This window comes from Mugil cephalus, chromosome 6 (assembly GCF_022458985.1).
Source record: "Mugil cephalus isolate CIBA_MC_2020 chromosome 6, CIBA_Mcephalus_1.1, whole genome shotgun sequence".
Classification (NCBI taxonomy): Eukaryota; Metazoa; Chordata; class Actinopteri; order Mugiliformes; family Mugilidae; genus Mugil; species Mugil cephalus.
In genome coordinates this window covers 1,235,001-1,261,801 of record NC_061775.1, presented here as the reverse complement: position 1 = coordinate 1,261,801, position 26,801 = coordinate 1,235,001, and the positions used below count along the sequence as shown (strand labels likewise).

The window sequence follows — 26,801 nt, the reverse complement described above, 5'->3', positions numbered from 1 at the left end:
AGAAAAATGAGAAGTTTGAGATTATCCATGAGTGACAAAAGTATTTGATGGTTTAACCCAATTTTATTTGTTTCCTTTGGAAAACATATTGCAGACAACGCATTTCATTGTAACAACACATTTTAATCTACAATGTACACTTACAAAGGGTTGGAAATAGGAAGGTCAGCAGAGGTGACACAATTGGGTGCATTACAGTTAAAGCAAAATGGTTCAACAACCGAAAGAAATCAAAGTAGTGCTGGGTGGTGAGTGACTAACATCCGAGTAAAGGACTGAATCCTGACGAGTACAATATTTACAGGTACAGCATTTTACTGTGTATTCTACTGTCAGGAGGACAAGGTTTGAACCAAGGCAACAGAACAAAATCAACAACATCTTTAAAAAGTACAGCAATGACAATTTAAAACCACGTTATCCAAATTTTTAGGCTTTGTTTTCTCACGTCTTTACAAAAATGGACTGCTTTTTCTACACCCCGCTTTCACAATGCTTCTACAGTTAAGACAAAAAAAAAAATCTGTTTAACTTTTGAGCGATCAGGCACAGACATATTGTGGCCTATATTAAAAATATAAAAAGGACAGTGGAAAGATTAATACAGTCCAGTTCAGGACTTTCTTAATCACTCATCTCCATGTCTTCCTGATGGTGATCGTCTCCATTCAGTTTGGACTTTTTGGGGATTTGGCCCTCAGATCTCTCCATCTCCTCTTGGCCTTTAGGGGATGAGACAGAGTCAGAGTCGCTCTTCCTCTCATCCTCCTCCTCCTCTCCTTCTTTTTCACTGTCATACCCTTGTTCTTCTTCGTCGTAATCCCGGGTCACCTGCGCCGTGCAGCATCACGTTAACATTGAACAAATGTCTCCATGCTTGCGACAGTGTTTACATTAAGATATGATTACATGACAAGATTCTCTCCAAACATACCTTAACGTCACCTTTCTCACTGTCAGACTTGCGGTCCCGATCTCGCTCCTTGTCTTTACTCTTCTTCTTTTTACTGTTGGAGCGTTCTCGTTCGTCTCTGCTACGGTCCCTGTCTTCCCTCCTGTCTCTATCCCGTTCCTTCTCACGGTCCTTGTCCTTCTTCTTCTCCTTCTTATGGCTGTAAATAAAATAAAAAAGCAGTTTTTGGTTACTGCACTGTGACTGACAAAGTTCATTGTATTGTAAGTAATGACAGACAGCAGTGCACATGAAAACTTACCGTCTGGGCGATGGAGATCTGGAGGGCCTCCTCCTGGGAGACCTTGTAGCACTACGGCTTCTCCTGTGCCGCCTGATACATAAATCATAATAAAAAAAAAATATATATTTTTTTTTTTTTATCCTGGACTTTAATGATTTGCTGTGCGACTAGCACATCATGTCTGAACACGCATATGTTCTCAGACCACTCACCGACTAATGCTCCGAGATCTCCGGGCACTGCTGTAGCTCTTAGGAGGCGTCTTGGACCTTTTCTTAGATTTTTCCTCCTTCCTCCTGTCCCTGTGTTTCAAGAGAACAACATTAGTAATAATGACTACAACTACAAGCCTAACTGATGCAGTGATCGGCACATTAACAGCCAAACCCCCTTAAATAAAATAAAAGGAGGAGTTAAGTGGAGTTGCAGACCTAGATCTACTGCGGCGGCTTCTATCCCTGGAGTGGGACCTCCTCCTTCGGGGACTCTTGGACCTCCTTCTGCTCCTCGAATGCGACCTACGCCGAGACCTGCTTTTCGAACGTCTGCTCAGATTAAAATTTGGCACACTTTAACGATGAAATAAGAAACTGAATTTGTCGTTTCTTTTTCATACTTGCATCTTTACCTGTGCCTTGAGCGAGATCTGGATCGCCTGCGTCGTGACCGCGAACGGGAGCGGGAATGCTTGCGCTTGTCATCTTTCTTATCTGAAAAACAAAACACCAAGTTAGTTTCCTACCTGGCAGTAAAGACAGCCTTTCCACATAATGGCACAGTTCACAGATTTAAATCAATCATTTCAGTTGAGCAAGCGGTGCAACTCAACAGTAATTTGCTAATTTTTAAGTTCTAGGAACTATATTTCTCTTGACAGTAAACATTATACTCACTTCCTGGTTCAATGGCAGCAGAGATGAGAGACTGGGCCTCTCTGACTCTCTTCATGGCCTCTTCAATCTCCTTATTGGATGCGTCGGTCTTCAGTCCTGGACTCAGGTTCAGCCCTGCCGCTAATGGGTTCAATCTGCAAGTGTAATCAATTATTTAGATATTTCTGAAAAAAATATTTACACTGCATAAGCCGTTAAGAGCCTGTAGTTTCTCACTTGGGGTCCATGGACTGCATGAGCTTTAAGAAGTCTGCGGAAAGAGCCTGGATAAGAGACGAGGAGGATGTTAACGTTATCCTCATTAGGAATGCGTTTCATCTGACATGTTGCAACTATTTAGGCTATTGACCGTGACCTGGGGGTTCATGTTGGGCCCTGGCATCCCCATAGCAGCCATCTGCTCCATGTTGGGAGCTCCTAGACCTCCGAAGGGTGTCCCTCCCATCTGAAATGTTGGACAAAGATATTTAGGATACTCTACAGAGCCAGATTAAAAACATATTCAGCTGATTTGAAGTGTGAAAACTCACCGATGCCAGAGGATTAGGTGTTGGAAGAAGGCCTCCCCCAGGCATCATTCCTGCCACAGCATTGGCTGGAGCCAGCAGCGACATAGCTTTAGATTCATCAGGAATCACTCCTGGAGAAAAACAAGAACATTTCAGTCCATGCTCAGAGAAAATGTCGACAACACTCAGACAAGACTTGCAGACAAGCCACCTTAGTCTAACTACTCTGTAGTAAAAAATAATAAAAATCCATTTTTTGTCTTGTCTGTAAATCTTGGTCCCTGACTTTTTTTTTGTGTGTGTGTGAATGTATGATTGTAGGATTAGCTGCTATGAGCTTAACAGTCACAATACACACTGTGTTCAACACTGCCAAGATTTTATCACCTGTACTTGTTTTTTAAGTCATGAACCAAACGTAAGCAAGCACAGCCAGTTGTCCCGTGGGATGTGCTCTCAACTTTCATTAGATGTTTTATGAACAAGCGACTCGCGCCGGCTGCTTCGCTATAAAAGCACACAAAAACATTGAGATACAGAAAACAAAGTTCATGATTTGGGTGTAGACACAAGGGTACATTTCAACATCACTTACCATAACCAATACAAAAACAGAAAAGGCTCAGTTATTTTACCTTTTCTGGGCTTTTGTTGGTGGTTACACAGTGTACAATCCACCACAGTAAGAAACTTACTTGGCAACCAGACAAACTACTGCTAATCAGATACAGTACTGCTAGGTGTTAGCCAACAGTATCTTACAATAAACACTAAACAATGTCAAAGGTAATCTGCTCTAGACAGTTATGGGCTATTGCCAGCACAGAAATCATGTAAAATATGCCCAAAGCTGACGAGAACCAAACAGTAAAATCACAGGGAGACTCTTATGAGAGTTGACCATCCATGGCTGTGAAATCTGAAAACAGGCTATTTTTAATCTGATATTTTTTACATTTTAAAAAGGGGGGGAGAGAGGGAGAGAGAAAGAGAGACACGCGCACCCGCACACACACACACACACACAACAGAAAGGACACTTGAGAAACAGGATAAGGCTGCAGAAGACAAAACTGTTGGTGGCATTTTCAGCAGGGCCTGGTATATAGGGCTGGCTGAACCAGGAAAAAGAACTGTAAAACACAACAACAAAAGAAACACCACCGTTAAATGTGAGATTCACTCAACTCGTTCAGAGTCATGTGTGGAGAGGGTCAATTTAAAAAAAGGCATTTGTACTTAACACTTAAAACTATCTTTATATCTTGTGTGTTAGTGAAAATTTGGCAAAACAAATTGAAAACACAATGGAAATAATACAAGTCTTTGGCACATGAAGCAAGTAAATGCCAAAGGCAGTTGGTGCTCTCATAATCAATAACCAAAGAGTCCACTGATGATAACTGTTTAGATGATGGTACACACCGTCAGCATCTAGTCTAGCATGCACAGCTGATTAGTCCCCCTTATGTTGCATGCTTTGTGCTTGGTGTAGGGATGTCCCGAACATCGGCCTTTCTTTTTGATCCTACTTAAAGTCACAAACACCAAGTCTTGATCCAGTATTTATATTTATCTTTGTAAAGTAATTTGTAACACACCACATTCACAAAAACTAAATTCAGTTTAGATAGTACGATAGATACTGAGTTTGCTGAATTTATCTGCATTAAAAAACAGAGACGCAGGTGCTGTCTTTCATTCAGCAGGTTTGACATCTCCTCAGGACTGAGTGGGCCTGTAACACTGTGGGTCTATTCAGGGAAAATACTTGTGTGTATATAGAGGACATTTCACTCTTTTTGGCCATAGCTGCCTTCAGCAGAATAGAATAGAAAAAAAATACAGTTTGCAACAGCATACCTCAGGCAGCAAAATAAACCCAAATGCTGTACTCACAACTTTGTAAGTGGTTTTTGATACAGTCCAAGTTCACAAGTAGACACAATAAAGGGAACTAAATGCAGCTGGAACAAGCACACGTTTTAACAGCTGATTTACCAAAAGTGCAAGAGGTCCGAATATAAATATAGGATCAAAAATGGTTCAAGCCTAAGCTAAAACTTAAACACTTACATTAAATTTAAAATTGCTTGGTTTGCCTAGAACCTTTTCACCTGCTCGGGGCATCCCTACTAATCGACAAACATATCATCTAAAATAAATCAATAAATAAATGGATAAATAAATCAATAAATAAATGTTTAAATTCTGTGAATATGTTCCCTGCACCCTCTATTCCCTCATTTGATTTAAGAATTGTGCAGCTATTTTTTGTTTTTAAAGATGCCTTAAACAGAGAGGAAAAAAAAGAGTTAATATTTTACTGCAGAACAAGAGAGAGAAGGGGCTTGCGAGCCTGGTGCCATATTTTTTTCTAATCTCCTGATGGCAGCAGAGGACCACTGTCAGCCAGCAAGGAAGGGGCTCTCTGCAAATGACTTGTCCACTATGAAAACCACAACACAAATAACAGAGAGAGAAGTTTACAGCTAGATTGTGAGACAAAGACACAAATGTACAATTCCCTTCTACATACCTAGAAATGCCAAGCAGTGAAGAGCTTAGCTTAGTTTTCTTGGTCATGAAAAAAAAAAAAAACTCAAAATGGCTCAGATAGTGCAATTCTACAAAAGCAATACACCTATACACTGTGATGCATGTTTAGAGACAGCCATGTGAGTGACGCAGGAGTAAAACAGACACCCACCTTCAGCAAAAGGAACCACGATCAAAGCTCTGTCCACGAAGACCGTGTTGGTCAGGTGCTGAGAAACTCCCACCGACTCAGACTCAAGGAATTTTACAAAACAGACACGTGAAGTCACAGGCAAGGGAGAGTCACTGGAAGAAAATACAGATATGTTGTGCAAGGAATACAAACAAGGACACCCAAAATGCTTTCCTCAAACTATGTTTGTGTCCTCAGGGACAACTAAGACAAGAATGCATTATGAGGTGAAATATGTCCTGCACCCTGCGTTCCCTCCAGAGTATCACCCTAAAGAAACATTTTTTACTAGAGTTATAATGTTATCTGTTGAGAATATAACTGACAGGGACTTCTAACAGCTCTCCCTCCAGTGGCTAAAGACTGAGGCACAAAAAGCTTTGGATTGCGACAAAACAGTTCTTACCATTTAACCAATAAAACTCATCCTTGATATTCCCTACCTTTAGAGTAGCCACGCCTAATTCAACAGAAAAATAAAAGCAGAGAACAACTATTTCCCACTACAACCAATCACAAAGTATTTTGAATTATGAACTGCATTTAACTGTAGCTCACAAACATACAGGGATCCTATGGGATCTGGTGAATACAGTGAGTCTAAAATTATATATTTACTTCTACAACTACTTTACCGAAAGGTAACAGAAATTAGAAAACATTCTAGCTCTGGTCTGTAATGTAACATCTAAGAATGGAACTAACATTTTCAATGCAGTTACATCTGTAACAAACCGATTTAGGCAATTTGTGTCAAATAGTCGACATAGACAAGACGACAAACAGTGGATAATATGACAACAGACAAACAGGTAATTAAGATGTGAAACTACTCAGGTTAACAAATGAATGTCTCTCAACAATGTTGATAAACAATTTACTAGAACAGTTTTTGTTTGTTTTGTTCTTATTAATTTCCTGTATTACTTTTCACATAATTGCAAACTGAATGTGTTCTGTAAAACATAAGAAATAATTTGAGGAACATGAGATGAACGTTTTTTATTATTATTATTGTTTATTTCTCAGTTCATCTAGTTATAACAGACAGATACTTATTTTTGATCGTCAATAACAAATTGTTCTATCGATTAACGATATCGATTGTAACTTGTCCTGACTGTTTCAGGACAAGTTACAAGCTGGCACAGATATATCGGAAGTGGATATTTAAATATATAGGTTTTTGACATATGAAGAGGAAATGGTGAATGCGAGACTCTTATGCGGTGACGTTGAGAGGAGCGACTGCTGCTGCATTGACTAAAGGAGCGGGCAAACATTAGCATTAGCATGTGCGGCGAGGCCTCATGATCCTACAGGCCTCAAATAGGAGCGCAGCCTTAGAAAACCGTTAACCCGCTGATGATTTAGGATACTCACTCGGGTGGAAAAAGTTTGAGCTCTTCTATATTGCCGAGGAATCCAAATAGAGTCCTCATTTGTTCGGACGTCGTGCTCGGTGAAACATTTGTCACCTGGATGACGTGCGTGCTGGAATTCATTTTGCGCGAGTACTAATCAACCTAGCTAGCGTATATGCTAGCGACGTGCCCGAATTTATAAGAAAAAAAATGCTGGCGTTGTGCGTTTACGATGAAAAAATAAACATTAGACGACTGCGAAATCTAACATCCTTCCTGGAAATAGAAGGTGGTCGATATTTGCTGAAGACAACACAACGATCGTGAGAAGGAAGCAACAATGCCGCTGCTGAAACTGTCGTGAGGCTTGGATGCAACTTTCACGTGCATCTTGGGGGCTCGTAATTAAGCCATGTAGCACAGTAAACGTGTATCTCCCTAAATATGACGATAGATAGATGGATAGATGGATGGATAGATGGATAGATAGATATTGTCATGTTAAATGGTGGGGGAAACAAGCACACCATTTCTGTCTTAAAGTTATTTTATCGCAGTAAAAACGTATGCTAATATTGTTATTAATTATTATTATTATATTACTCAAACAAATGTGACATTTAACACTTAAGTGCTGTTAAGTACTTAACTTTAGAGCAATTACCAAAAACACAATACGGAAGCATATACTACCAGCAAAAATCAAATGCAATCAGTGGCGTTATAAGAACGTGATTTGAAACAGGTTACAGGTAGGCTATGCAATAATAACGTGGAAAGTGAGTAAAGGTAGCCAACTGCCAAACAAATAAAATGGATACAAGTTATAATGAGTATTAACAAAATGTGTACAAGTACATCAAACTTAAACTGTGCCCTAAAATACCCCTTCCACCAGTTGTGTTTAAACTGAGCTAAAGACAAAGGGAAAAGCAGAGTATACGTTGCTATTTTCCGATTGCACTTAAAGGCAGCATAATCGGAATACGGCTGAGAACAGTGTAGGCGTGGTTAAGGTTGTGGCATGGGCTCCGGTTGTTAATATGTTAGCCGGAAGCTGCTGCAGCACTTTGTAATGCATTTTTGATCTCTCGAAATTACATAGTTGTGCAAATTCCGTGGTGCACCTATAAGGACAAAGGTAAGCACATGTACACCGCTACTTTTAAAGCATTCAAACCGTGCTTTGGTGCGTGTTTGGGTTAACTGGCGGAGCTCAACCATTCACATCTGGGCGCAAAGTCGTTGCTTCGCTAATTTAGCCCCCTTCGTTTATTGGCATGTCAACAAACTGATGCATGGATTATTATTGTTATTTTAATTTGATTGTAATTCATTGATGAATTCTTGGATTTATGTGGGGTTAATGGACTATTGGTAAACGCTGCATTATGCACCGACGCATCTTGGGACAGTGTAACGTTAATCCCCGAACAAGCTGTCAAGGAGAAGCTGTAGAGCTCACGGACACAAGACAGACAAGTGGAAGGTTTTTGTTTTGTAAGAGTCGATATTTTAGGACCAAACATTGAGAACATTAACTGGACTGCTTTGGGAAATTATCATGTTTACAAGGTTCAGGGACAGCATAATAACATCCAGCTGAAGTCAGAATATATACATCTTAACTACATCTTCCCAGCCTTTAATTCTAGTTGATATTCCCGGGTCAAATGTTTCGGGTAGCTTTCCTCAACCTTCTCACAATAACTTCCTTTAATGTTTTCCCTTTGCTCCAGACAAAACTGATGTATCTGAGTCAAGCTTTTTGGCTGCCTTGCTCGCCCATGCTTTTTGAATTCTGCTTACAAATGATTTTGTGGTGGTCACTTCCAAAACATGTCCTTTGTTGCCCTAAAGCCATATAGCCACAACTCCAAGTTGTCCATTTGGAAGACACATTTGTGAACACACCTCCTGACAGGTGTCTTGAGATGTTACTGCAATATATCCATAAAATCCTTCCTTCCTCATGATGTTCTCTGTTTTCTGAAGTGCAGCAAAGCACCCTTACAACATGATGCTGCCCCCACGCTTTGTGCATTGAGTGTTGTTTTTTGGCCTACATGCCTTTCCCTTTTTCCTCTAGACAAAATAAAATATGGCTAGTTCAACTTACGTTTTATCAGACCAGAGGACATTTCTCCAAAGAGTTTTTTCCACATGTGCAGCTGAAAAATGTAGTTTTTGTATGACTTCAATATACATATATATATATACATATATATATATGTATATATGTATATATATGTGTATATATATATATATATATGTGTATATATATTTATCTAATATTCTATTCTACTGTGGATGCATTGCCACAACATTAAAACTACAGACAAGACAAGTAAATAACATTGAAAATCTTGTGACAATTCAGTGTTCTCCTTGGAAACATTTGGACCTGGAATTCATGTTGGTTTAAATGGATTAAAAAACAGCCTAAGCATATGTAAACATGTAACTTGAGCTATAAATCAAGCAAACAATGTATAAATGAACTCTACCCTGATCTCTACATTTCCTGCTTCACTTTGTCAACTTTTTCTATTTAATGACAGAATGGCTCTTTTGGCTGTTCCCTTAAGGGGTCACCACAAAGAATCATCTGCTTTCATCTCACCATATCTTCTATATCCTCTTCTCTCACCAGCCCCTTTCATGTCCTCCTCTTTGGTCTTCCTCTAGACCTCCTGCAGCATCCTTCCATCAATATATTCACTAAGCTGCCCCTCTAATGTACTCATTCCTGATCCTATCCATCCTGGTCAGGCCCAGAGAAAACCTCAACATTTTCAGCTGTTCAACCTCCAACTCTTCCTCCATTCATTTCCTCAAAGCCACTGTCTCAAAGCCATACTGTAAAAACATCATCTAATTCAAATGAAAACTATTATCCTGGCATATTTGTTTGTACTAGACCCAGTGTGACACACCAGGCTATTTATTTATTCAGTTATTGTACATGATATGAACACTCAATATTTATGATAAGAAAGTACTGCTTGGATAAATGAATACATAGATGGATCTATTGTGATTTTGAATTTACTGTGCCAGTCTCTCTGTGCATCACCGTTTGAACTAAAAGGTGTTTTTTTTTCTCTTACAGGAATATATTGGAAATTTAGTTTCATCTTGAACTCAAAATGGTGAATATTTTCCTGTTTACAGCCCCGTTCTCATGACATAGACGAGGAGCTATGGGCTTCTTAAGACTGGTAGCCAGAATTATGGGTAGGATCAGTACGTTCAGATCCTATCAGTTTGTGCTTCTCCTTGCCGCTGCACTTGCTGTTGTAGCATTTTACTACTTTGGCTCAGAGAAGCAGAACTTCTCCAGCACCACAAAGAGGATCAAGCAGACCCAGGCCAGCCACAACACCAACAGAAATGATGCTGACCTAACCATGGACACCAGGATATCACATACAGCTGGATCTGAAGAACAAGGAGTGGACAATACAGGATCACAGAACAAGGGTTTTCTGTCCTGGAGAGGACGTGGTGAGTCTGGTGACCAATGCTACCACGCTCTCATGATGTTCACCAAGGTGGACAAGAGCCGAAGCCTGCAGGATAAGTTCAGAGTGGCCATGCTGTCTATGGTGAAACATGGCCACTTTCTGGAAGGAGAGGTGTTGGTGTTTCATTTTGTGAGTGACCAGGCGAGCCAAAAGCTGGGTGAGAGGATGCTACAGGAATTTCTCCAAGGCGCAACTTTTAAATATGAGGTATGTGTTGTCACTAATTCTGATTATTACTGACTTATGTAAGGAAACAACAGCTGAAATGCATGGTTGTTAAACACTTGATTTGTTGTTCCATTTTCTTGTGATACTCTATGCTACTATTCTTATAGGATATCGATTTAACACCATTAATGAACATTTAGACCCTCTAGATGTGAAAAGTGCTCATATTATAACCAAAGTTTCACTTTTACAAGGTAAATTTGCAGTATGCTTTTAACACCTTTTTGACAGTCTCAGGTATTTCCGTATTTCCAAGAGGAAGAAATGTACAAAAAAATCAGACAACTGTATGTCGATTGCTTATACTAATTCTCCATTTAGGAGAGATGAGCAACGCTGTGATCCAAATTTTAGGGCACAAATTCTCGTGACGGTAACAGAAATGAGAGGATCCTAATTTTTTCTTTGACATCCTGGAAGGTGTTTATGTTTCTGCATTTCAAAAAGTGACTGTTGACTGTTCAACAATCTAAACAACACTTTAAGTGAAGCATCCTCTTAATCCAAATTAAAACGAGAAACATTGGCTGTTGATGCTGTTTAAAGTTTAAACATATGGGGGCAATCTTGCACTGCCAACATATCCTTCACTGGGACAGCCCTCCCTTACTGTGTTCTCTCTGCCAAAAAACAGGATTATGTCCTTTCTTTGTGCTTCTTCTTCAGTGTTTTTCAGTGCCCTTTCACCTCTTTTATATTCTCAATCGTAAAATTGTTTGCAAATTACTCTCCAAGGCCTCCTCAAGAACAAGAGCACTTTTTTCCCCTCAGGAATGTCTCATCATATGTAACATCTGGTGTGGATGATGCTCTCTATTATCTCAGGGCTGATCCCATTCCTGTTTTGGATTGGTTCAAGGTTTGCTCAGCTTGGCATTTGGCATCTTGGCCTTTGGGAGCCTGTGGGTTGAATTTCATCCCGTTCATTTGATTCCCTCTTCTAGGGGCACAGCTGAAGTGTGTATTGTAAAGTACTGGACATGTTCAGTGTTCAGATCTGGTACGTGTTGGTGAAGTGTTGACTGCTAAAGCAATATAATTGATCTGTTATGTTACCAGGGGGAATGGGGAGAAGACATTAAAAAAATAATCCTCTCACTCCTTCTTTTAAAACATTACACAGCCAATGCTAATAATGGTTCTGTGTTGAACTATTAAAAATACAACACACATTTGTGAGCTTACAAACATTTTGGCCAGAAGAAGGACATTGTCACCAAGAAACTTTTGCAGTGTTGCAGAGAAAGTGCATTGTAAATCTGTAATGTGAGATGTGTACATGGCAGAACTTGACCACTACTAGTTTTGGAGTTTTCTAACAGTTAAAAATGTTGCAACAATATTGTAGCTTACTGTAAATGTATGTGTATATATTTCATATGCAACCTTGAAATATATGTCAAATCTACATTCAAGCCCTTGAGTTCACACAATGCTGATTAATCCAATCAGCACGTGGTTAGTCTTTCTGTATTTTTCAGTGTAATGGATATTTAGAACAGTGTTTCTGTCATCACATCTCCAGATAAAGTTGCCGATGTAGCTATGGTTCTATGAATCTATCATTTCTTTGAGTCAGGAAGAATATAAGCATCAGGATTTCATCATAAAAACAAACAAAGTAAGTATGGGGTTATAGACTGTAGGCAGACATCATACATACAACAAAGTGTGTGTAATTACTCTTTCTGCCAGGAGGGGGCACCAAAGTACTGCAGTGTAATTTTAAAAACGCGTTAGGCAGTCATTGTTTTTAAAACTGTTCTTTAAAGAACGAAAATACACATATGTTGAGATATGCACCAGTTAGAGGTCAAAGTTAGAACAGCCATAAACTGAAATGGACCCTGGATTGTGCAAGGAGTTGTACAATGTTTGTGTCAGTTTTATGGTGTCATTCCAGACCAGTGCTTTTAAACATGGTTTTAGAACATGTATCATAAAAAAAAATGTTCCAAGACTGACACAAAGACTCCCCAGGGCCTGACAGAGGCTATGTGTATGTGCATGTTGACAGACCTGTGGAGTCATCTTGAGGCTTTAAATTATTTATCTTTGAGATGCACACGGTTAAGACAGTTGTTTTAATCTTTTTAGCCTTCAAGCATGTTCCAGCAGCAGAAAATTCAATGACCATTAGAAATATGCAACAAACAAGCTTTCATACTCACACTGCCCAGAGGCTGTGCTCATTAGAGCTGATCATTCTTCACACTACACACTTGTGTGGAGAAAGTTTCTTTTACTGCTAATGACTTAACAGGACTTAAGCCGTATGTCATATGATTTTTAGTTCAGTTCCAGTCTTTATCTCATAAAGTAGATAAAAGTCATTAGTTAATGTCCTGCTGACAAAGATCCTTGTGTGCACCTTTAACTCCTAATGATCTGAGCTGAGCTGTATCACACAAAGTTGTCCATGTCATTGTGGCTCTTATTCTGTACGTAAGCGATCACAGAGGTCTAGGTAGAAGTAGTGCTAAAATTGTCTGGCCGATCAAAAAAGGAAATTTTACTCAGGACTGGCACCCCTTCAAAAAGCATCACAAACACTGCCAAACATGACTTAAGAACTGTATCACTTAACGAGGTAACTTCAGGGTTAACCCTGGGCTTCTGGTATCATGAAGCTGGATTCATTCTTATTGAAGTACGTTACCATGGTAACTTACTCTGAACGGCAAACCTGCTTCGGGTCAGGGTAACTTTCAGGATTTATTTGAATCCGATACAAGGCTCCACCCACCAGCCAATCAGCTATTTGGGAAAGAATCACGTGCCCTTTCATTGAAGACCCGATTGAGATTGGAGCCCAAATCGCGAGAAGAGCATTACGGCGTGAACGCATCTTCCAGGAGATCACCACACCACACAAAGAAGAGGATGTTTTAGCCATTTGTCCCCGCTAAGCTCAAACACAGCTCAAAGTCAGGATAATTTCATTCAGGCAACAACTTGATGTATTGATATGATGCAATTGTGGCATCAACTTCCAGCTTTATTGTAGCCCATGTAACAGTGATTGGGTTTCGCGGCTTCGTTAAATGTAAACTAATTGAGCCATTGATGTGTAATTTACACATTTATGCAGTCTGCAATCCTTTGCCATGCCATTTGGCGTCTCTTCGGTGCAGCTGCGGTGTTTGACTTTTTGGTGAGATTTAATTTTTCTTCTTCATATTTGAGGAGAATCAGTCTTTGCTCATTTTTGCTGGCAGATCATTGCTCATGATTGTGATTGGTCTGCTGCCTTGGAACCCACCCTTTATATGTGCGTGTTCACCGATTCACAGCAAGACAAACCTGGGTTAAGTTACCGAGTTGATAACCAGCGTCGTGATACTTGATTCTTTCTTCATCAAAAGGAATGTTGCAACAGTAACATAAACATATGATTCATACATAGACAGATAAGAGGGAGAGAGCATGAGTGTTCCACAACAACATGGACTTTGGGCTATAGAAACATAGAAAGCTATTAATACTTCCACATAAGTCTTTGTTGTATATTCATGAGCTGTTATGATAATGTAGATTACTTAGTCTTTATACTATTTTCAGAAATCACAGGCCTGATTTAAAAAAAATAATCATTTATATATATATAGCTTTATTTATTGTAGCAGAGTTGAGCAAGTACAGTAATTAAGTTGGATTTGTTTTATTTCTTTTTTAGTATTATCATACAAAACACAAGAATCCTTCAAAAATAAACAAACAAACAAAATAAAAGTAGAATTTAGTGTTCACTGTTCTTTTCTGTCTGACAAGGCAGCAGCATTAACATTTTGACTATTACTCTGAGAGCATGTGCTAATATTTCGTCTGGCATTTGCACTAGCAGTGTTTTCATATGCAGAAGGACCTATCGATTTAAACAAGTTCCATCAACATTACACTCCAGATGGATTAGGTGCAACAGATACGATTCACTGAAGCTGCTGTCACTGTTCCAGTATTTGTGGAAGAATAAAAAAAAAAATGTTTCATAAGTCAGCAGGTTGTGTAGCAAGACTTCAGCCATCTGTCATAGTTGACTTTTTGAATTGAATTTTCTGAACTATTTTTTTTTTTCATCATGCACCTCAGCAGACAACACAGCATGATAATCCACCATCGACGCCTCTGTTGTAATGCAACAGTCCAATATAATATATCAGCAATATAACAGAAAAAATAATCACAATGCAATTCTCAATTATTATTAATTAATCCCCAATATCCTTCAGTATGGTACCACTGGTTTGAAGGTCGAGTTTTTTCTCGATATTGACATTTAGACTTTTTTCTCGACATTTTGAATTTTTCCTCGAAGTGTATGATAATCTCGTTTTCTCTTCCATACCAGCCCTCATATCACGCAATCAGTAATATTAGACTTTTTTGTTTTTGTGTAGAAAAATGTCCCATGCACAGCTGAGTTGTATCACTACAGTAACCAAAAACCTTGCATATAAGGCATTGATTTAATAATAAAAGTATCCAGCTTCACTGTAGTTTGGACATTCTTGTACTAACATGATTCTACTTTGTTCATCTTCCCTACAGGTGTTGTTTCATGACGTGGTTACTCTCACACAGAAGCTCTTCCCTATTGTGGAGGCCATGCAGAAGCATTTCAGTGCTGGCTCTGGAGCTTATTACAGTGACTCCATCTTCTTCCTGTCTGTAGCCATGCATCACATCATGCCTAAAAGTAAGACACTCAATTTTCTTTCACATTTGTTAGTGATAAAACTGCAGACTATAGAGGAGAGGAAACACATAAACACACTTTTAATAGGGTCAAATCTCCCTTTGGTTAATTTACCACTAAATGAAACCATTTCAAACTTCTATTTCATGATGCGATTCAACACAAACATTCAGATGTTCTTTTTCTGTGCTATGCACTTAATTAGCATGCATAGTATGAGTTCACTTTAATTGCTTTTTCTTGTAGAAATGCAACTACATTATTTATAACATTAGTGGAAATCTATGTCATTCAGTTTTATAGGTTTATATGCACAAAAACAAAGTACTTAAAACAAAGGGGGGGGGGTTAACAGAAGTCCTCTTAATTGTGTATGATCAGTGACATATTCCACGCAAATCAACCTATTTTCAATTTAATTCAGTAATTCAATTTTTACGGTCACTAGAGTTCAATGTGTACAAAAAGCATTAGGAAATCCTTACAGCTATCCAGTTCTTATGCAGTCTTTGCTTTAAATGTATGCAGATGGATGCTTTACTCTTTACTCTGGAAAAGGGATTATGGTCAGGTATCTAGCCCATAATGCCAACAACGTGGCATTTTGCAGAGACCCTGTGGAGCCAGGAAGGAAGGATGTGCTCTGTCACTGCTGCCTACATTAGTGCCCCCTGTGTTGGCGCTGACCAACAGCAGCAAGTGCCTCTGTTCTTCGCTGTTGGCTCACTTCAGTGGGTGTGCAGCACAGGGCATCACTCCAGAGATGAGTCAAACCATAAGGCTTTGAGCCACGCATATGAGACCTGAAGTCTGGCAGACAGCAGAGCACCAGTATGAGGTTTTTAAACTGTACCTCAGAGAGCCCAGTTGGCACAGCATAAACTGTCACTGTCTTTAAGGCTGTGATTAAAGTATTTTAAAAAGATCAAAATCTGTCCATATTCATATACAAGAAAGGTTTTGGTCTTTTTCCAAAAGACATTTGGTGTGTTGACAACACTTGTGCTCATATTCGGGGTTACTTTAATAGCATTTCTATATACCACACCAAATATTTACAGTATATGCAGTAAAGTCAGATATCACTTAAGTAAAAAAGGAAAAATGGATGATTTATAACATATTCTTCTTGGAGTAGATGTTTAAGTTTGTAGTTGTCACTCAACTGTCTGTCATTTGTTTAGTGGACATGATTTTAAAGGTATTTTTAAGCAGCATTTAGTGTTGTATAAGACAAATGAGGCATCCGGAGCTGCGTGTCTGTTGGCAGCTCACGTTGTGTCCTTAAAATACTTATTGATCCCACACATGTACCACCCGTCTGCACTGTGTGTCCAGATCGTCACACATTTCTATTTAAAGAAGGCTTTTATCTAGAAAGGGCATAATGTGGTGGTCTTAAGAGAGACAGGGCGGGGGAATCAGGGATGGAAGTGTGAGTTGCTCAGCCCTAAATCAGTGTTATTTTGACTTTGAGTTAACAGATTTTCTGAAAAAGCCCAGTCAGCCAAGCCGCACAGCAGACAGGGAACATTGTTTCTGATTAATGACACAGTGCGAACAAAAGTGATGTCCGAAAAAAATAAAAAATAGCAGGTGCAAGGGGTGGGATGGAAATTTTAACACAGGCTTGTGAAGTGGGAGTGATTTGGTTGTCAGAACAGAAATAATGGAAGAAACTGTCAGTACTTTGTTGTCAGTGTAAAGTCATGTACACAGTCTGATTAAGAAAGAATTTGATGAACATATTTTAGAAATTCCAGAGGCCTGTATTGTATTTTTATTAATGCAGTCTATAGAAATGCTGGAGTGCAATCTGTTTTGTTTTGTATCATTTTCATAAATTATAGCATAGCAAGGCATCCATCTGCCAGTTAAAAGAAAAGGAAGTGAAAGAGTCATCAGCAAATGGACATCTGATTTGATTATGGAGAAAATAAGGTGAGGTTGAAAATTGGGAAAATAAATAACATGACTAAGTAAGTCGGCTTTGAGGAAATGTTTTTTTTTTTAATCAAATATTAAGCTGCGTGTGATAAAAGCGTCACAAAAGTTCAAACAAGATTACATGAAACTGCCCTGTATATAAATAGCTTGAAATCAGGAGTCTGTTGTCACCCTTTTGTCCTGGAGGATGAGAATTAAAACTACGCAATGGAAAGCTGTTGTAGAGTAACTGATGTGAAGGGCCCTAAGAAACACTATTTCTGTTAGTGGAAGAAGTGTTATGTGTTTTTGTGTCCTCTCTAGAGGTCTCAACATGCTGGGACATGAATCATACCCTTTACTTTCCTCCTATGATTTCCTCCTATGCTTTTCCAAAGTGATAAAAGATGTAGTAGCTCATCTTTTATGTTAAAAATGCATTGCATTACATACTTTATGCAAACTAGTTTTGTCATTTTTAGCTAATATCCTAAAAAAATAAAATTAAATAAATACTGTACTCTTGCTGTTTGAAGTTATTAACCCAGCCTGTGTTTACTACTGTCACATTTGTATTTGGACACACACTCCAAAAATGGCATCAAGGCTACTGGTCTCTGGTTTGGTGTTTAAATCTGTGACAATATGTTTTAAAACGGTGAAATTTAACTTAAAATGTTTTTTAAAATTAGTAAAAAGTCTGAAACTGAGCTTTAAAGTTTGTATAATTTTTTTTCACATATTATACAAACTTAATTTCTTCACAGCTGCAGCATTCTGCTCTGTTCTTTTTTTCACTCCATTAGCATTTCAAATTTGTGTATGTTCTCCAGGTAGGCAGTCTGATTTCCAAGTTTGAGGCCTTGTAAAAGATGGTCTGAAATCTGCATGCATATGTTTGTCACACGTTTAACAAGTCATCATTTATTTGTTACTGTTTAGGTGAGCTTGCTCTGTGTCTATCTGGCTGTTGCATGTTGCAGACATGTCTACAAGCATGTTGCAGAGATTTTGTGTCCTTGCATCTATGGTTTGACTGGACCAAATGCAAAATAAAACAAGCCTGTTTCTAAAGAATTTAAAGAAAAGGTTCACAGGAATTTCTAAATGGCACATAACTCTTGGAAAAAACTGTTCTTTTGTTTTTGTTTGAATGATATACTTTGCGTGCATTGCTTGGTCCATTGCTTTTCCAGTGGTTAAGACTGTATATTTCTCAGCATTTTGTAGGAAGAGTCTGCACGCAGGCAAGAAAACAGGAACATACAGACACAGACATATAGACATACAAACATATAGAAAGTTAAGGTGCTGTGTTGACATTGTTGTGCAGTTGGTGCACATAATAACCAATTTGTAAAGATTAACAGGTGCTTTTCTTGGTATGCAATGTGAAAACACACTACACTACAAAAAATGTAGTAAACAATATTATATTGAAAAAAACTACAACTGCAACTACTCATAAGAATTGATTTTAAATGAATGATAAAGTGATCTTTCGATCCATTCTTAATTTCTACTATGTAGTAATGTGACTGAGAACGTTGCTGTTTGTAGGAAAACATTTTTTTTGAAGCAGGAAATACATAAACTGTGTGATGCTTTTGAACTGAATTTCATATATTCTTAGAAAGGAAGAAAGAAAGAAAGAAAGAAAGAAAGAAAGAAAGAAAGAAAGAAAGAAAGAAACTTAATTTTCTAGTAAATGTTATAAAAGCAGGAACTAATGTGCTACAAATAGGCTGTAAGTGCTCACATCAAGACCAGTATTAGGGCTTAATGAGGTTGACCCACTTTCTTCCTGAAAAATGTGATTTGATGAACAGTGTCCCTGTTGTTTGTGCGTGTTTGTGTGAGTGTATCATTTGAGGCTTAGTAAAACAGGGCTGTCTTATCTGACCAGAGCCTAAGGCAGGCTCTAACCCATTTTGATGGTATTATTCTTCCTATAAATTTGCAGTATCCATGCACCACATCAAGACTGATTTTAACTCTGACATTCTCTTGTATATCTATTTATCAATTACAGTTATTCTAAAGAAGTAAAAAAGTATATAGGATTTATGTTCCTAATAATGTGGCTTTTTTCCCCAAAACATCGTATGTGAGTTTATTGAAGGGCGGAAGTAGCTCAGGTCATCCACTAACAAAAAGTTGGTGGTTCAATCCGACTCTAGTCTCTAGTCTGTCCATTGTCCTAGTGTGTCCTTTGGGCGAGAAAATTAACCCACCTTGCTCACAGTATGTACCCCACTGGTGCATGATTGCAAGTGAGTGATGTTTGGAGGTGGTTGGAGAGGTGGTTGGTGCGGATTGGCAGCCATGTTTCCGTCAGTCTGCCCCAGGGCAGCTGTCACTTCTGAGGTAGTTTACCACCCCCAGGGTGTGACTGTGTGGGCAAATTAATGTGGGTCGTGAGAAGTGCTTTGGAGACCTGGTTCAGACCAAACCCGTCTGTTCCCGGCTTCGGGACTCTATGGGTAGACACACTCCGTTTGAATTTACATCTCCCTCGGCCGATAAGGAAACACCATGATGACACGATCCACACCACTGTTGCTATGCAACTGGACAAACCTCCACATCACCTTGGGCACTATTTTCCCAACTACTTTTGTATATTTTCATAATGCTAATTCTGTTAATTTTTTGATTACACTGTTTATTTTATTTTACTTTAATCTTATTTTATCTAATCTTTCTTATGGTTTTATGAGTGTTTACTTTTATGTGCAACGAAGCTATGGTGACGGTGGTTATTATTATTAAATAAAACAGACTATAATGTCTGACAAGTTATAAGTGGATTTATTTTTACATCTAAATGCTAGTTGGAGATGCAAAGTAAATGCAAGTGAGAATTTGTTTTCAAAAATCCAGCAAAAAACTTGAACAACAAATAAATAACAAATAAACTTTAGCTACACTGAACTGATTCTGTAGCTGTCCCCTGTAAACTGTTGATGAGATGAGTTTTTATTTTCTGGTACATGTATGTTTGAAATGACTGGCTAAAATTTGAAAGTTAGTATAAGCATTTGTGTCGCAGAAAGAGACTTCCTGCAATGTGATGATAAGATAAAAGCCTGCATGCCAGACCAACTTCCTTGGGAACTTCCATTGGCAACTGATCATGTTCTGGTAAAAATCTGCTGCACCAAACCTAAATCCTAAACTTGTCTTATGAATGTGTTTTGCTAAATTTAGATTTCAAAGTGGTAAAAGATTATTAAAATCTGATTACTGAAATTACAGACAACACCAGCAGCGCCACTTGTATCTTCACAGGACCTTGTGTTGAGTCATTGGTCTGACATCAAACCCACAACATCACAATGTGGTAACAACTGTAGGCCCTCTTCCTGTTATACTCTCACTAGTTAAGCCCTGTTAGTGCAAACAAACAGTGCAGACAACGCAGAGATTACTCTTTCTCGTCCCTCTCTGTTGCCACAGTAGATGAAGGCATTATGAGGGGCAGCTTCCTTGTTTGGAGAGTATAGAAAACAAGTTGCTACAGCACTGCTGAGTCGTCTTTTTTCAGGACTAATTTCAACAGAAACTTGCACTTGAATATGTTTTTGTGCATGCCTCTAGTTCAATCATGGATACCCTGTAGTTACATGAGAAACCTTGGTTGTTTAAATGTTCACTTGGTTTTTTATAAAAAAGCAGTGAAACAAGCTGATTTGATTGAAAAATTCTGACCTGGTTAACTCCTTCAATGGATTTCACTCATCCATTTTTACACCAGTAAAAAAGACACTGACACAATCAAAATGTGTCACCACCGATTGCTACTCAACCAGTTTTTGTTATAATTGGCATCTTATTAATTATGAAATTGGCAACTCTTACAATAACTGAAATGGAAAACAAAGATTCATTCTTACTTTTACACCTCACTGATATGTACACATAATTCATTTTCTTGAATATACAAATACAAAAGCCTAATATTTCTGCTTCATTTGTTTGATTGAGTGCCTTTTGTCTGCTGTAAGACCTTGTGTGAAAATCTATTGTTTTAAAAAAGTTTGCAGAAATGTCGAAAATTCTGAGGGATTTTAACTATTTGTAAGCACCGCTGAGTAATGTGAGCTAGTGAATGATTAAGGCAATTTTTGTTGCTTCTTTGTTTTCCTTCTAATCAAAACTTGAGAATACAGAATACACTTAAGTTCCTTCTGCAGCTAAAGTTGCCTTCATTGTTTTGATGCCACAGTCCTCGTCTGGTTCTTTAGATCACAGGCGCTTGCTTTTTTTTTTTTTTTTTTTTGCTCAAACAGAGCCAGAATTGTCTGTAGGTGAACAGTGACATTTTAAGACACAGTAAGACAAACTAACCTGCTGGAATAGCCTAAAGACTCTCACAAACAGCCATAAATTCAAAAGAAGAAGGTAGGTGGCATTAGGTCCAGGCTGACCTAATGCCACCTACCTTCTTCTTTTGAATTTATTAATTTTTGGCACACCAGCTTGCTGTGTTATGCCAGTGTTATGTTCCAATTAGAGCTTAATTTCATTCTGATCCAGTATCAATTCATTTAGTGATATTTAAGTTTGAAAACAATTTTACTTATATATGGAAGAGATTTTCACAAAGTAATGCTGTTATTACTTCTGGACATTTAATATATGGCTTTGCTTTCCTCTATCGTCATACATATATGGGTCCCTCCATATGAACTCTAGAGGTTTCAGGATGGATTTTATGTAGCGTCCATTCGTCAGTGTCTTCCACATATCTGGGTCGCGGGGGCAGCAGCTTCAGCAGTGAGGTTTAGATGGCCCTCTCCCCAGCCAATTCCATTCCATTCTTTTTAAGGGGCATAAAGATCTGAGTGTCATCCGCATAACAGTGAAATGAAATACCATGCTTCCTAACCAAGCGGGAGCAGGTACAAAGAGAAGAGGGTCTATGACTGAGCCCTGCAGGACACCACATGACAGAGGAGGAGAGGAGGATACAGTGTCACCAAGGCTCACACAGAAAGTTTGCTCTGCCAATTATGACCTGAACCACTCCAGTGCTATACCCTCCACAACTTGGCTGCGCCTAGAAATTCTGTGCATAAAAGTTATGAACAGAATTGATTACACAAGGCAGCCCTCGTGGAATCCAACCCTCACCAGGAACGAGTCTGACTTACAGCCAGCTACATGGACCGAACTTGCGCGTCTTGGTACAGGGACTGAATGGCCCTTAGCAAGGAACTATCGACTCCCCACATGGATGCCCAAAGGTACATGATTGTAAGCCTTCTCCAAATCCACAATGTATATGTGGACTGGTTGGGCAAACTCCCCTCCAGCACCCTAGCGAGGGTAAAGAGCTTGTCCATGGTTCCACATCCGGGCCGAAAACCACATTGTTCTTCCTTGATCTGATCTGATCTGATCTTATCAATCAAACCCTCCTTTCCAGCACACTGGCCTAGACTTTCACAAGCTGAGGAATGTGATTGCCCTATAGTCGAAACACATCCTCTGGTCCCCTTCCTTAAAGATGGGGACCACGACCCCGCTCTGCCACTCTAGAGGAGCTGCCCCTGATATTACAGAGGCATGTCAGCCAGGACATCCCTACAACATCCAGAGCCTTAAGATACCCAGGGTGTATCCTCTCCCAGAGCTCCGCTGCCAAGGAGCCTCTGCGACTTCTGCCCCAGTGACTGGATGGCCCTTCCCCAGGCCCTCAGGCTCTGTTTCCCCTATGGAGTGCATGTCGGTGGGATCGAGGAGCTCCTCAAATTATTCCTTCCACTGCTAGACAACAGCTCCCTGTCTCTACCAACAACATTGTGGGCAAGTTGCCGCCTGCTGTCCCTGAGGTGCTGACAGTTTGCCAGAACCTTTTCGGAGCCGATAGTCTTCTTCCATAGCCTCACTGAACTCGTCCCACGCCTGAGTTTTTACCTATATAGGAAGCTGAAACAATGAACAGATGAGTGCCTGAATATGCTGGTTACAGTTGTTACAATTTCATCTATGAACAACTATGTTTGTGCCCTCAGAGCTGACATATGTGCTGTTTGTCCTTTTTATTTCCAGCCACATTTTATTAACATTCTATTAAGGCAGTCTCCCTTCTTTCAGGTCAACGGCACCATTAAGGAGTCAAATACACCACTGCAGAGAAACTATTTATGGTTTGTCAGAGCCTACTCTGATTTCTTCTTAATACAATATTCCTGAATGACTTGTAGTTGTGATTATACAGACTGGATTATGTGCTGGCGATCTCAGACATTGATCCTACAGACACAGTTGACTTTTTTTTTGTCATTTTAAAGTTCTATTAAAATAATTATTATTCACGATGCATTGGCTTTGTTTATTGTTCTTTGTTAATCAGCAACCTTTGTTTTTATACACTGATCAGGCATAACATTATGACCATCTTCCTAATATTGTTCATATTCATTCATAATATACAGCCCCCCCCCCCCCGGCCATATCAGTAATAACACCTACAACCTGTAGGTTTTCATATTCAGACCAGTCCAGACGAGATGCAGACGTCCCAGTCCACTGAGCACAAGACATATTGATCTGGTCAACCTACTTCCACGTCCCCGGTCCTCACAGCGCCCCACAAAGCAGCATCACCTCAAAGTGGACTTATTTAACGCCTGCTCCCTCAACAACAAAAGCCTCATCCTCAACGAATTCATAACGGAAAATAACCTGGATAATAACATCCCTCCTTCCATTCTGATCTTGACGACCTTCTAACCCAGTTATCTGCCATCTCACCATCTGTTCTGCTCCTGGGCGATTTTAATCTACATATTGACAGCACTGACAATAAACCATCCACAGAATTTCTGGAACTGTTAAAATGTTTCAACTTCACCCAACACATCAATTTCCCAACACACAGCCGTGGTCACATTCTGGTGGAGCAGACCAAGTCCCAAGTTCAATACAATTTTATTTCTATAGCACCAATAACAATACCACATAAATAGTGGTAGTAATAATAATAATAATAATATGTTTTATTTATAATGCACTTTTCATCCAAACAATCCAAAGGAGTGCTACAGTTTAAAAGCAACAAGTTAGAGTATAAAAACCATAGTATAAAGTCAAAGGTCTTAATTGTTGTGGCTGATCTGTTTATTTTATTGTTTTATTTTATTTTATTTTTTTAAAATTTTTTATGCTCCTCTTTCAGGTTTGACTAAGATAGTGCAGCTTGACTTGGATCTTAAATACAGGACCAACATCAGGGACCTTTTCCAAGAATTTGAACGGTTTCCTCGTGGAGCAGTAATAGGCATCGCAAGAGAGATGCAACCAGTCTACAGGTAGGAAGTATAACACATGCTAGTGATGCAAACATGCAAGACCAGTACAGTCTTTGAGTGTCCACTCACATGAAAACAGACTTGTGAGATGTTAACATGTCCATTGATAACTCTGAGGTGTTTCTTTTTTATGGCTGAGATTGGATCAGGGAGAACTGATCTGTGTTTGGGGGAAATTAAATTGACAGTTGTCATCTGAGTCCAATATTTGCTTGTTGTACATAAAGAATCAGAGTTTGAATCAATAGGCAGTTAATCAGACTTGATTGTTCATGTGACAAGGGCTTCAATACTGATCAACAACTGATCAACTGAAAACCAATGGCGCCCAGTTTGCACTATAGTTGTCATATTTTCTTCTTAAAACCCAACTTTCCTTACCTGATAATCAAAGACGGCATCTAGGTTGAAACACAAACTGATTTCAGCAATTTCTACTTCTTATCACTGATACCTCTGTCAGAACAGCACGGCTACACCAGACACCACCAGACAAATCTCACTCCCTCATTTTGACCACAGATGGATTTATATATATATATATTGGCCTCACTTGCATAGTCACAGTGAGTATCTCTCACATTTTTAAAGTGAGAAAGAACATCGTAAATCTCTTATACAGATGGGGATCCTCGGCTGTGTTACAAGTCTGTCTTTCTCTGCGTCAAGCCAAAGTTCAAACGGTGTAAGACGGTATTAAACAGAACGAGTAAGTGGATTTTGTAATGGTTCTCATGCCAGGATTTTCATGTTAACTAAACGGACTGATTTATAAAATATCAGCTCAAAGTGAAATACTGAAGAATCTATATATAGCTTCATGGGGTTTGAGTTGAGTTCCTTTGACATAGCATGTACACAGAAATAGAGTAGCCAGAGATCACTTGTTACGTCTGTTTGGGTTAAGTTCTTGGTGTGCTGAAAATGAGACAAACTTACTGTTTGACGGGCCAATAGGTTTGTAGGTAAAGATTAAAACATCTAAAATAACAGCAACTTTCGAAGAAGAGCAGCAACATATTACCTGAAAGTTGTTGGTGTCAATTCACATTCTAAGGAACAAAGAAGGCTCACACTGCTCTTAGTTTTAACTTGTGGATGCCTATACTTATCTATAAAAGCTTGCTGACCTCAGGTTTTAGCTCGATCATGTTACAAAGAAAACAGATACAGCAAAATGATCTAGCATATTTATGCCATTTGAAATGTTCAGTATGTGTTTTGTTGTGTAATTAGCAAAACATACTGGCCAATCACTACGCTTGTTTGTTCTTTTGCTCCCAAAAAATTGCTTGGATGGCGGGATGAACAGTTATCCACCAAAGCTGTTTTATTATTATTATTTTTTAGCATACTTATGACCACTGTTGATGGCATTAGACAATTCACTACATTTCTTAGCTATCTCTCAGCTTTTAACTTATCAGCCTATACTAAATTAACAGCCATGCTAACGCTTGTTTTTATGTCACTTAATTTCTCTACTGTTTAATGAAGTGTGTTGCCAATCTTCTTCATCTAGTGTTGGACTAAGATCCGGATGTTAGAAAGACTCAGTATTACCTCTTGAGGTACAACTCGGTATTGCCAGGTTGACCGGGCTTGCTGATAGGCATGCTGACTTCAGCAGTTATATCTGCAACACAGCAATTTTTAAATGTTTTTTAAAGAACTGTTACATATTGCCCTCCCGACACAGAATCCTTTTGAGTATCAACAGGTGTTTCTTATTTGCATTTTGCCCAATCCTGCCTTTTGTACTTAAGTTGAAACATGGAACTGAATACAACTTCACAGTGACATGTTGTCGCCTCATTAACTGTAACATGCCAAACTACAAACCAAACAACTGCTGGATTATCCAGCAATGCTAGTGTGACGTGATGTTTTCATGAATATGTTATTTCAAGTGCTTGAAATAAATAAGTGAGGAATGGGCAGCATCTGTGCGGAGAGTCGCCTCTTGACAGGAATGTTTTGTCCTGTGATTCAGATGTGTCTCCAGTCTCTTTGTCAGGCGCGTCTGCAGTAAATAAACAATTTGTTCATCCCTCAAACTGACAAACTGTGATAAGACGCTGATAAGATCTAGACAACCTTCTCTAAATGGATGTTTTATTCTCCCAGTGTATCAGGATCCGTGTATGTTTTGGTCATTGGCTTTTCTGTTCAGAAGAGGATATTCAATGAGCAGTTATTTGATTTTCAGTTTAAAATTAAAAAATTAAAATGCAAAGCATTTTTCATTACCAGGGTCAAGAGGGATGACCAAACCCTTAAAAGTCAGTCGCATTTTTTTGTTTGTTTTGTTTTTAGATAAAAACTAAAAATAACTACATATAATCAGTGCTGGGCATGTTACTTTTAAAAAAGAATTAGTTATAGTTACTAGTTACTAGTTACTTCTCCCAA

General features: G+C 38.9%; 2 protein-coding genes across 7 annotated transcripts in view; one reads left to right on the top strand and one right to left on the bottom strand.

Annotated features, from left to right (window-relative positions):
- Window positions 1–43: 43 nt before the first annotated feature.
- Window positions 44–7,077, bottom strand: LOC125009752 (serine/arginine-rich splicing factor 11-like). Of its 6 annotated transcripts, none has more exons than XM_047587928.1 (12): window positions 6,713–7,077; window positions 5,309–5,442; window positions 2,620–2,729; window positions 2,445–2,534; window positions 2,306–2,352; window positions 2,090–2,223; window positions 1,825–1,906; window positions 1,628–1,741; window positions 1,409–1,498; window positions 1,215–1,286; window positions 935–1,112; window positions 44–831 (listed from the first exon to the last, which is right to left on the bottom strand). In XM_047587928.1, exons 1-12 carry the CDS (start codon window positions 6,832–6,834, stop codon window positions 625–627), a joined length of 1,380 nt encoding a protein of 459 aa, XP_047443884.1. In that variant the 5' UTR covers window positions 6,835–7,077; the 3' UTR covers window positions 44–624. The 6 variants fall into 6 exon arrangements, with proteins under 6 accessions (XP_047443884.1, XP_047443885.1, XP_047443886.1 ...); XM_047587929.1 differs by having other exon boundaries at window positions 1,628–1,729; XM_047587930.1 differs by having other exon boundaries at window positions 1,628–1,726.
- A 288-nt stretch (window positions 7,078–7,365) lies between these two features.
- Window positions 7,366–26,801, top strand: part of xxylt1 (xyloside xylosyltransferase 1) — a 30,896-nt gene continuing 11,460 nt past the window's right edge. The window contains exons 1-4 of the mRNA XM_047588338.1: window positions 7,366–7,834; window positions 9,806–10,427; window positions 14,997–15,144; window positions 24,257–24,389. Coding sequence (XP_047444294.1) covers window positions 9,897–10,427; window positions 14,997–15,144; window positions 24,257–24,389 — 812 coding nt within the window. The 5' untranslated portion in view covers window positions 7,366–7,834; window positions 9,806–9,896. The remainder of the gene's footprint in view (window positions 7,835–9,805; window positions 10,428–14,996; window positions 15,145–24,256; window positions 24,390–26,801) is intronic.